The 12500-nt window shown below is 46.4% G+C and overlaps 1 protein-coding gene across 1 annotated transcript in view; it reads left to right on the forward strand.

The window, feature by feature from the left end:
- b4galt5 (UDP-Gal:betaGlcNAc beta 1,4- galactosyltransferase, polypeptide 5) overlaps positions 1–5967 on the forward strand; it is a 35232-nt gene extending 29265 nt beyond the window's left edge. The window contains exons 3-9 of the mRNA XM_062540705.1: positions 151–264; positions 776–903; positions 2018–2134; positions 2719–2906; positions 3501–3623; positions 4494–4595; positions 5519–5967. Coding sequence (XP_062396689.1) covers positions 151–264; positions 776–903; positions 2018–2134; positions 2719–2906; positions 3501–3623; positions 4494–4595; positions 5519–5666 — 920 coding nt within the window. The 3' untranslated portion in view covers positions 5667–5967. The remainder of the gene's footprint in view (positions 1–150; positions 265–775; positions 904–2017; positions 2135–2718; positions 2907–3500; positions 3624–4493; positions 4596–5518) is intronic.
- The last annotated feature ends 6533 nt before the right edge of the window (positions 5968–12500 follow it).

Genomic DNA, 12500 nt, shown 5'->3' on the forward strand with positions numbered 1-12500 from the left:
CAATGAAGCTTCACAATTGGGTTTCGGTTGGACGGTGGTGTTAGGGGGAGGTGGAGGGGGGGTGGGGGGTGTTGCCCTGTCTATGATGTTTATCAGTGCCCACACACACTTTTTGAACGCTGACCGATGGATTCCTGCTGACCTGAACAGACTATGCCTACGACTTTAACCTGAGCGAGTCCGAGGTGCCAGTGACCCCCTTCCTGCCCGAGGGCTTCACCTACCTGCCCAGCCAGTTGTGCCCAGAGAAACTGCCCTCTATGAGTGAGTACAGCCTCACACACACACCCAGCCATCTCCCCATACGGAGCACAGACATCTAACTAAAAACTAGTACCACTCTAAACATTATGAAATAATAAAACAAAAACATTGGACAAGCATTATAAAATAAAATAACAATATAACATTCTGCCCCACTTCCCCCAACCCTTCTCATTTCCCAAGCATGTCTATTGTTTGTTTGTCTTTGGTCTCAAATTGAATCAATAAAATGTAATTGACAAAAGAAAACATCCTCTCAGTATAAAATATGCCTAATGCATCATCACAATAACTGCTTTAGACATAAAAAGAGCACAATATGTTATATTATCTATATCTAAACATATTTGTGCACAGAAAACTACTTCCCATTGTATCTTGTATCTGTAAAGTTAGTAACATTCAGCGGAAGCCCTGTGTCTACTGCGCTCTGTGTACTGATGGTTCTGCTGCTGTTGTTGTTGTTGTTGTTGTTGATGTTGATGATGATGCTGTTGTGTGTCTGGTGCAGAGGGTGTAGTGGACGTAAACATGACCGAGATTGGCCTGGAGATGGTGGAGAAGTCTCTGCTGCAGCAGGAGCCCGGCCTGACCAGAGGTGGACACTGGAAACCCCACGACTGCATCCCACGCTGGAAGGTGAGACGCAGAACACTCCCAGCCTCAGTGATGTGCTCTGTTCGTCAGATGCGCACACACACACACACACACACACACACACACACACACACACACACACACACACACACACACAGACACAGAGAGAGAGAGAGAGAGAGAGAGAGAGAGAGAGAGACACACACACACACAAATATCCGCTTAGATACACACACACACACACACACACACACACACGTTCACAAATATCCACCTACACACACGCACACACACGCACACACACACACACACACACACACACACACACACACACACACACACACACACACACACACACACACACACACACACACACACACACACACACACACACACACACAGCCACAAACCCACCAACTGACACAGACACATACGCATACTCTGTTTCAGTTTGTTTGCGTCATCAGACTCTCTTTCAACTTCAACTTCAAGGCACATGCACACATGAAAGGTGTGTGTGTGTGTGTGTGTGTGTGTGTGTGTGTGTGTGTGTGTGTTGATGTATCAAGATCATGCTTTCAACCTCAAGTCCCTCCCTATTTGCACAGGGAGCTCTCTGTGTACTGATTTTGCACAGGGAGAGGTTTGGCCTCCATCTCTCTTCTGCTTGTCACACAGCACTATTTTTCACTTTGTCATCTTCAGCACCGACATCTGCCAGTCAGTCAACACCGTCTGAGAGTCACGGATGTGTGTGTGTGTGTGTGTGTGTGTGTGTGTGTGTGTGTGTGTGTTTGTGTGACTATCACAGCTGTCAGCTCATCTACGCTAGAGATTTAGCTATGCACATCAAGCCATGGGTGCTCTTTTTGAAAAGACGCGTTTGATGCCTGACTCGTGTTCTAAAACTGTACTGGGTTCTGGCACTCCAGAGGGGAAATGAGGGGTGGGGGTGGGGGGAGAGTTACAGTTGCCATGGCGACAGGTGCGGGAACAGGTTTGTTTGCATCCAGGGAGCCTTCTTGCTCAAGCAGAGAGCAGCGGAGTGTCTGCCAGGAAGCTCTTTCTTCTCCCTTTTGGCTCACATCAGACAGGGAGAGAGAGAGAGAGAACTTGAGAAGAGTTAACAGCTGCATTTCTCCCTCCCGTGCACTAGGTGGCGATACTGGTGCCATTCCGGAACCGCCATGAGCACCTGCCCATCCTGTTCAGGCACCTGATACCAATCCTACAGAGGCAGCGGCTGCAGTTTGCCTTCTATGTCATTGAACAGGTAGGCCTCCTCCTCCAGCACACACCCCCCCCCCCCCCCCCCCCCCCCCCCGGCACTGTGGTTACTCGACCTGCCTTAGACACCACATTGAGAGCACTTCCTGTTTCCACGGTGTACTGCACGTACGCACATGTACACACACACTTATACGCATACGGACACACACACACACACACACGTACAGTACACACAGACACACACACTGTCAGTCCATACAGAGAGAGAGTAATTTCCTGTGTTAACACATCTGTTCGGAGTTCATTCAGTAGTGTAATGTTGAGCAACACTCATTGCTGTGTGTCTTATCACATGCATTAGCCACTCTCCTAATGGAAAACATGGTGTAATGGCCCTGAGATATGACTCACGCTGTCACTCACGCATCAACACACCCCCTTTTCCATCTCATGATAACAAACAGGGATCAAAGGCAACAACGCAATACATTTATGCAATATCAAAAGTCATGTCACAGCTGGATGGAAAATTTTACCCACGGTCTGACTGACGGTGTGTGTGTGTGTGTGTGTGTGTGTGTGTGTGTGTGTGTGGGTGTGTGTGTTGCGGGACACAATCTTCTCTAGGCGGGCAATGAGCCATTTAACCGCGCCATGCTCTTCAACGTGGGCTTCAAGGAGGCCATGAAGGACATGGACTGGGACTGCATGGTCTTCCACGACGTGGACCACCTCATGGAGAGCGACCGCAACTACTACGGCTGCGGGGAGATGCCACGACACTTCGCCGTCAAACTCAACAAGTACTCCTACATGTAAGTCCTACACATGGCTCACCAGAGGCACACATCAGAAAGTAGATGCCCTGTCATGTATTCCGTCTACCTGCACATGCGGTTAGCACAGGTGATAATCACTAACTATATGATCTACCTGGCCAAAGACTTGTGCTAACTGGAATCAGCTGGCTGAAGTGAATGGTGTAATTTCTGGAAGCCGAGATGTCTAGCTCTGCCTATCACAGTCTCATATTACAGATAGATAGATAGATAGATAGATAGATAGATACTTTATTGATTCCCAAGGGGAAATACACTAACACATGCTTCTGGTACTCCACAGGTAGAAGTAGATGCTAACAACAGACACATGTGAATGTACAGTAGCCTATATCAGAACTGTGGCATCTGTGACTATGGATAAAGTGTATGCTAGATAAATTGCACATAATGTAAATGTGAATAGCAGAAGAGCCTTCTCAGATCGCCTTCGCATGTGAATTGATGATGGCGACCTGTGACACAGTACATCTACTGGCATTCATTTATTTCCCCATCAATGGCGTTGGGCTTAGGCATTGTTTCAACGTAAAAAAATACATCTTTTCTTTTTCAAAATGCCTCAAAAAGGCTTCCGTACCAGGAGTTCTTTGGCGGTGTGAGCGGTCTGACTGTGGAGCAGTATAGGAAGATCAACGGCTTTCCCAACGCATTCTGGGGCTGGGGTGGCGAGGACGACGACCTGTGGAACAGGTGAGGCCAACTGCCACCAGCTCAACCATGACCTACATGCTTTTCTGTCTCACCATGTGGCCCGCTTCAATTCAGGCCTGATTCGTACCACCCACCCACTTCCTGTGGGCTTCTGTTGGCATCTCTGTTTGCACATAAGCACCATTGTGTGTGCCTGTGTGTGTGTGTTTGTGTGTGTGTGTGTATGTGTGTGTGTGTGTGTGTGTGTGTGTGTGTGTGTGTGTGTGTGTGTGTGTGTGTGTGTGTGTGTATTTTTGGCACCTGGCCAAAAATAAAGCCAAACTTAGCATGAAATTTCACTACAAAGTCTGTGTACTGAAAAAGCATGCGTGTGTTTGTACTAAAGCACCGTGTATGTGTGTGTGTGTGTGTGTGTGTGTGTGTGCGTGTTTGTGTGCGTGTGTGTGTGTGTGTGTGTACGCACACACATTTCTGTGTGACTGCATGTGTGTATGTCAATGAACCCGCAGCATAGCCTCTGTCCCTGTCTCGCCCTGTCACTCAGTGTCACTGTCACTAGAGCTGTGTGTGACAATCTGATGCCCTAGTGACCACACTGAGTAACTATAAGGGTAGAAATGCCCACTACATGCAGACATGGCAAACACGCACACTCTGTCTGGGCCTAGACACAGTTTTAATTGTGTTCATGTTAATCTGGAGAACTTTGTCAAATTCTCTAAATGAAACCGTTGAATCTTATTCTGCCTCCCCGAGTCTTGCTGAGAGAACTGTTGTTGTGGATTTAAAAAGTATGACCAGCAAAATATGAATATGAATAAATATGCCAGCGACAAGCATAAACAAGGCACTCTACCATGCTGCTTCGGATCTCATGTGCGTGTGTGTGTGTGTGTGTGTGTCGAGCAGGGTCCAGTATGCTGGGTACTCAGTGAGTCGACCGCCTGGAGAAATTGGTCGCTACATGTCCATCCCACACCACCATCGTGGAGAAGTCCAGTTCCTTGGAAGGTGAGGATGCACACCCCATAATATTCATGTCATGAGTCCTTTTTCTGCTCTTTACTCTGCAGCCTTAGCCATTTATCCAATGTGATTTACCTCAAATGATCTCCAGCCATGGTGTATTATTTCTATATACAGACACACACACACACACACACACACACACACACACACACACACACACACAGACAGAGTATATGTGTGTGTTTAGTGGTGTGTGCCAATCGCCCCATTAGTCATGGCGTTCCCCACTGGCGCGTGATCACAGTTCCTACACCTCTTTATTATGAGTCAACACCATTCCACCACAGACACCATTGCAACTTCTTATGACACTCTGCGTTTATTAATAGAACAGTGTCATGTTGTCTTCAATTCAAATCAGTGGTGCCATGACAGCTTATTAGTACATGCCCATAAATGCCCATCGTATCAGTGACCAGCCAGTGCCATCGAGTCACTGAGCAGACGTGGCATGTGTTAGAACGTTTTAATGACATAGTGTGTTCGGTCTGTTTTAAGTAAGGTGATTGGTTGTGATGCAGGGCTTCTCAATACCCTGCATGTTCATGTTCGAATTCTGGACTTGTTTGAACAAATCAGGCCATGGGCTATTGAAGAGATTAGAAACTGTTGTAAAAATCAGAGTCTTAGGTAGGTATGACATACTTGAGGGAGACGGCAAATATTTTAGACCCTGGTTTACATAAGTGACTTCCATAAACATGATTTGCTCACTGACAGGATGTGTGATTATTTGACATGTTTGGGATGTTTGGGAGTCAGGCTACACCCTCTCAGGGAAGCTAATCAATCTCTGATTGCTATCAGTTGGGTGGTTTTGCGGCTATGCTGGGACTATGTTGCATGGTAATGTTTTTGTTAGGTGTGTTGCTAACCAACCAGTAAAACTGAACCCCCTCCCCCAGGTACACTTTACTGCGGCGCTCCAAGGAGAGGCAGAGCCTGGACGGCCTCAACAACCTGCGCTACTCCCCCCTAGTGTCCCGGAGGACTCTCTACACTAATGTGTCTGTCAGCCTGAGCCGAGATATGGCACCTGTGGCCGACTACTGACCCCCCCACTACGCCACAGCAAGCTGCATCGCCCACCCCTACCCACACACCATCCAGCGAACCTGACCCGGGCGTGGCAGAGGACACACACACACCCCCATACACACACATACACACACTCACACACATACACACACACCACCATGGTGTCCAGACAGCTCTTACCCCACTCTCAGAGTAGAGGCAGCTCTGTCCTCTGCAGCCAAAGCCCTCCAATACTCCGGGACAGTGTTCTCACCACTCACTGCATTCCCCCGAAGGACATGTCTGCCTATTACACAGAACAGTGTTCCTTTCCAGGCTGATTGTGTGTGTGTGTGTGTGTGTGTGTGTGTGTGTGTGTGTGTGTGTGTGTGTGTGTGTGCGTGTGCGTGTGCGTGTGCGTGTGCGTGTGCGTGTGCGTGTGCGTGTGCGTGTGCGTGTGCGTGTGCGTGTGTGTTATTGCGGAGAATGCAGAGATGTTGTAGAACTGTGTGGGTTTCCAGTTATTTGTCGCGCTTTGAGGGAAGCCTAGCTGATGTGTAATTTTTGTTTTGTTTTGTTTTATATTTTATTATTTTTTTACAGTTTGTTTGTTTGTTTGTTTTACAAGCTCCACTCGTTTTGGCTTTGGTCTACTTTGTCATCTGCCTTTCGCACCATTCTGGCCTTTTATCTGTGTGGCTTTTTTCCTTGATTTCTTTCTTCAGCTCCATTCGCTCACGCAGTCCTTCACCTCTCTGCCTGGAAAGAGCCTGCCAATCGCCGCGAACTTTGACCCTCAGCGTTTTTCCCCTGTCTCGACTCGTCCGGTAAACCCCGACGGGAGGCAAGGAAGCAGAGCGTCACGAGGTTTACACAATATGAATGAGCGAGCGTAGGGGGCTTAGGAAGAAAAAGCCAATGCCCATCACCTAGAGCGCTTTCAGCAGTACGCCTATACCCTTTCATACAACTCACAGCTGGCTCTGTGACATACCAAATAGACGAGCATGCACTGATAGTCTCTCACACACACACACACACACGCACACACACAGACACACATGCATGCACACCCGCACGTGTTTTGCGATCATTTGCCTAAACAAACAAGACACCATCCCACACGGTGGCGTGGGGCAGAGCGGTATGCACTGATCGTTTAGGCAAACAGCTTTTGTTGGCTTATGACCACTAATGTCCATCCTCTAGACAACCCACACACACTTGCACACCCACACACACACACACACACACACAACCTCATCCTTGTGCAAATTCACTGTGGTGTCTTATCATAGAGAAAAAAAAGTCATATAGTCAAAACAGTCTAACCTCCTGAATAGGGCCGTGTGCACACACACACAGGTGTGTTACATAAGAAGAGGAAAAAAGCACAGGCTTTATGACTGTGACGCTAACGCTGAGTGTTAGCGAGAACAGAGAGGGTAGGCCAGCTTAGAACTCCTCAGAGAACACACATTGCATTGCAGCCGACATGCAAACCATGTGGAGACACCTGCCCTGAAAACAAACATGGCCCCGCGCAGACATGGAAAACATCCCCAGTGGGAGTGCAAGTGTGCTCTGTGTCTTTATTGTCTTTTGTTTTGGATGAAAAAAAAGACTCTTACACTGTACTATGCTCGAATGTGAGTGTATATGTTTTGTGTGTGTGTGTGTGTGTGTATGTGAGAGAGATTAGTATGAGACAAAGAAATACACATAAGAACTATGCAACTGCGCACTGAGTTAAACTGCTGGCCGTGGGTCTGCATTATAAGCAAAGTGGTAACGTGACGCTAAGGTAACGTTGCTTAACGTATCCTTATGTAACTTAACGTGACGGTAAGGTAACGTTACTTAACGTATCCTTATATAACTTAACGTTGGAGCAGCCTAGGGACTCGTGCCCCTCCAGCTGCGGAAGATGCACTGTGAACTTAATGCGGATGGACTAGTTGGACTATAGAGCGAAGCTTCCTGTTGAGATTATATTGGTCGAGAGGAGTCCTCAGGATCCCCCTGGATCCACGTTTTGCGTCCTCTCCTCCCTTATCCCTTTTAAATGTTCCCCCCTTTCATATCGATGTGTTTGCATAGAGAGGATGGGGTTTTTTTTATGGACGCACAAGTGTAAATGTGTAGAATTGGAGTATTTAGTAGTAGTTTAGACATGGTGGAGTGTATGGCATAGAACTGAAACCTGGTGGCACAGAACGGAAACTGACTAGAGTGTTTGAGGAAGTTGGAGTGTAGAGGAAGAGAGAGAGAGAAATATGGAGAGAGGAAGAGAGAGAGAAAGTACAGGGAGACGTGTGTTATGCTTCCAGACTAAGCTGTTGCAACAGAGTTTATTTAAGAACCACCAAAATTCTCTGGCACTGACTGCAGCTTGAATGGAAATGTGTGTGTGTTTGTGTGTGTGTCTCTGTGAGAGAGAAAGAGAGAGAGAGAGAGAGGGCATGTACTGTGTGTGTGTATTTGGTTTATTAGTTTTGTTTTGTGTATGTGGTGGCTTGGGTACGAGGTTCATCATTTGCCCTTTCTCTTCAGAGAGCAGCATATCCATTTCTTTCTCTATGGTTTCTGCCTATGGAAGGAGAGGATTACTTTACTCATGAATGGAACTGATGTGTGTGTGTTGTTCACATCCAGCAGCTTCTGTTTACTACCTCCTTCTCAGAGTATTAGTACTTAACTACCCACACACACACACACACACACACACACACACACCCTCGTGTGGTTTAATCTGAGTGTCGAACTGGACACCGGCCCACTAGAGCATCTCCAAGCCCTGTCACCAACACATACGCAAAGATCCGTCCTCATTCTCTCTCTCTCTCTCTCTCTCTCTCTCTCTCTCTTTGCTTCTCATGTTTTCTTTGCTCCATTGCTGGCCTCTTCTAGTCACTATCCCAGGTCTGTGCCCTTGTATACCGTATGTCCTCCACCTACTACCCATTGGATATTGGACCATAATCATTAGCCTTGTTGGAAACAATTTACTTGAGATGTAGTGTTCGAGGTAATTTACGTGTCATTGTAATGTAAGCGAGGCGGGACCTCGCCTATTTATTTTATCTGATTTTTTTTTTTTTTTCTGAGTATGACACAAATGTTGATTTCTTTTTTTAAATGAGTACATGGAGATTAGAAAATGTATCTGGATTGTGATGTTTTAACAAAAAAATGAGAAAAGATGTGTTTAAAGTGACAGAAGTTATCTAAATAGAGACATTAAGTATGTGGATTTGCTTATCTATTGAACATGAATGGAGTGCCATTTTTGTATGATGACACTGGGAAGGTGGGAGAGGTGATTGGGAGGAAGCTCTGATAGAGCCGCTCACTCAACACTGCTTCACTATTATCAATGGTGCTGACTTTCGTGTGTGTGTGTGTGTGTGTGTGTGTGTGTGTGTGTGTGTGTGTGTGTGTGTGATTTGGTTCCTAATATCATGCAATCTGATTGTTGGTAATGTACAGTCCCAAGTTATCATGATAGCAGTTTACCGTTAATCTGTATGCTACAGAGTCTTTGTTTCCCTCCTCAAATATATTGTTCAATCAGAAGCACGAGTGCGCTGCAGACGCCCAGTCACTCCCGAGGTGTTGAGTGGGAATAGAAGCTGTCTGAGGCCAAACCGCCAGTCATCCTCCCGTCATTCCCAGTGTCTGAGTGAAATGGCCAAGCTGCCAATCATCAGGGGTATTTTAAAGGGGCTTCTCTCTCTCTACTTGTATTCTGCTGTTTTCCTCTAGAAAAATGCCTGTGAAACTACTTAGAGCACCGCCGCCTCAGCTTAGCGCAAGTGCAAACCTTCCTGACCTGACCCCAGTCCTGCTCCCGACATTCCTTAAGAGGTTCCCTGCAAGACGTTGGGCCTCCACTTGATCTTACCTTGCACAGATATTTCTCTGGACTGGTCTGGACATGTGAGAGAGATCAGTCAAGTGTTTCCCACAGAGAGCAGTACACACAACTTGACAGACCAACGGTCTCACAGATTAGAAGGACTGCCTGGAAATATCTCTTTTTTTATCTGTGAAGTCACTGACTGTGCATGATCTTTGACCCTCTCTCCACGTCACCAACCCCTGAGCTGGTCAGCCAACCCATGCATGGCCTTGACTTTGACCCGATGACCTTACGATTGCCCCTGTCTTCTACAAAGCCCTTGACACTCACCCTCATTGGCTAGCTCCATTCGATTCTCAGCTGTAAAAAAAAAAGCCTGGTTCATTCTATGCCAGCACGAATGACGGAGACTCCTGACCGTCTGGCAGCCTTAAGTCTTTGATTAAGTTATTTATTTTTGATGTTCACATTTTAATTTTTTTATATCAATATAGTATATGAATACACATAAACATTTTATTCACATTTCATGTCTATACAAAATGTCCTCCCGTGTTTTGTCGATGTGTCGAAAGATGAACGTGATCCTTAAAGTCACAAAAACTGGCTAGCTTGATGAACAAGGATTCGGAGTGGGTGTTGAGAAGTTGGTTTGGTACCTTGCAGGTCTTGTGAATGCCATGGGAAGTAGACATCCATCCATCCTTTCTTGTCATCTGAATCAGATGAAGGAGTCCCAAGCAGAACGCGCAAACCTAGTAGCCGATGCCCAGTGGGGTGTTTTTAGCCGCTAAATGTCAAGACTGGATTCCTATATGGATCCCATGTTTGGTTTGAATGGTTTCTTGTTTGTTTGTTTGTTTGTTTTATCTGAACAAACATGACTACGCATAGGAGTATATAGCATAGCTGTCATGACTGTTTACCATTTCCAGATACTCCTAGGAGTTTCTTGTTTGGTTTCGTAGTGACCATTACTGTAACATAAGAACTTGTAACCACGGAGGGGCAAAGCCACAGCAGTTGTCCGAGCTCCTGGCTGTTAGCAGAACATGAGCCAAAAGAAGACACAATACTTGAGTAATCGTTCTTGCTGGCGACCAAGCCAAACTCAACAACCAACTCCATCCTCTTTTAAAAGTGTCTTTCTCTTTAACAAACTAAACCATGAGAAAATGATTACATGAATACGATGTATGTGATTGTTCAAGGGCCATTAAATCCTTGAAGTTGAAGCCATCTGCCACTTGTACAATTGTGTCAGCCTTACGTGTTTGTGTCTTAGCTTCTATTTGATGATAAAAAAAAGATTTGTATGATGGAGTGAGATTTGTTTTTTATCATTGTTGTTAAACTGATTGAAGAACACTAAAATAAAATTTGAAGCCATTTGCTGTGTTCTGTGCACTACCTTGTTTATTGCCGCAGGGTAAGATGCATACTTGACCTCCCATACAAAAAGAACAGTGCTAAAGCATTGAAACTGTATCCATATCATGTCATAAACACGATGGATGTCATATTCTGTGGGTGGTTTTAATGATGCTCTCTTTCCGGTGATTAAACAACATTATATCATCATTATATTTAACCTACATGTGACAGTGTATTAACATACCGATTCAACTCTGCTGGCAGGTAATTGTATGAGTTGTCATGATCACGACTGTGGCTGATAGTTGCTGTATCTCTGGAAGTATGGCATGGCATGAGCGGCAGCATGAATAATGCAACATGCACACAGCGTTCTTCCTCCCGTCACATCAGCCGCCCACGGTGGGCACCTGAGGAGTGCTGGTGAAGGTTGGATCTGTCGGAGCGTCTCGGCCAGACACAGCGGTATGGAATGGGAATGCAATGGATCAAAACGGGAAAAGAGCTCCTTTCCAAAATATGAAAGAATATGATATCGAGCCATACCCACACACCTCTACACATCCACACACAATAATAATAATAATAATGATAATAATAATATTGCATGGCCCCTGTCTTGGCCCTACTTTCCCTCATCTTACAGTGCAATTATACTTTGCATTTAATAAACTGTATTAAAGCATGGCGTGTCACCATTTTAAAAGATGGTTCAATGCGTTGCAGTGATGGCCTTCTTCAGGGTGTTAACATTACCATTAGTTAGTCATCACACATAATTGTGTGATGTTTGTAAGTCACGGTTGTGACTATAGAAATTCAGCGGATTGTGTCGTGACTCATTGGCATTGCCAGAGTATTTTCATCTCCTTCATTTAAATGCCTATCACAAGCCACACACACACACACACACATACTTAGTGTAGGGGTCCTATTTGGTGTGGTGATTATGGGGCACAAACACATCTTATTACTTGGCGTTGCGATGAAGGAGCACACACACACATACAGAAACACGCACAAACAAACACACACACACAAAAAAACATGCACACACATCCTATCACATCCAAACACATACATGTGCATCCTATTGCTTGGCGTTGTGATGAAGAGGATTTTGAGCGGAGCCTGTCGGGTACATTGTTGTCATGTGGAGGCTGAATGGTGAGGTGCAGTGTAGCATGGTGTGGTGAGGTGCGGTGTGGTGCGGTGTGGTGTGGTGCAGTGTGGTGCAGTGTAGCATGGTGTGGTGAGGTGCGGTGTGGTGCGGTGTGGTGCAGTGTGGCATGGTGTGGTGAGGTGCGGTGTGGTGTGGTGTGAGGTGCTGTGTGGTGTGGTGTAGTGTGAGGTGTGGTGCAGTGTGGTGTGGTGTGAGGTGCTGTGTGGTGTGGTGTAGTGTGAGGTGCGGTGTGGTGCAGTGTGGCATGGTGTGGTGAGGTGAGGTGCGGTGTGGTGCGGTGTGGTGCAGTGTGGCATGGTGTGGTGAGGTGAGGTGCGGTGTGGTGCGGTGTGGTGCAGTGTGGCATGGTGTGGTGAGGTGAGGTGCGGTGTGGTGCAGTGTGGTGTGAGGTGCGGTGTGGTGCGGTATGGTGCAGTGTGGTGTGAGGTGCGGTGTGGTGTGGTGCAGTGTG

Source organism: Sardina pilchardus, chromosome 7 (assembly GCF_963854185.1).
Source record: "Sardina pilchardus chromosome 7, fSarPil1.1, whole genome shotgun sequence".
Classification (NCBI taxonomy): domain Eukaryota; kingdom Metazoa; phylum Chordata; class Actinopteri; order Clupeiformes; family Clupeidae; genus Sardina; species Sardina pilchardus.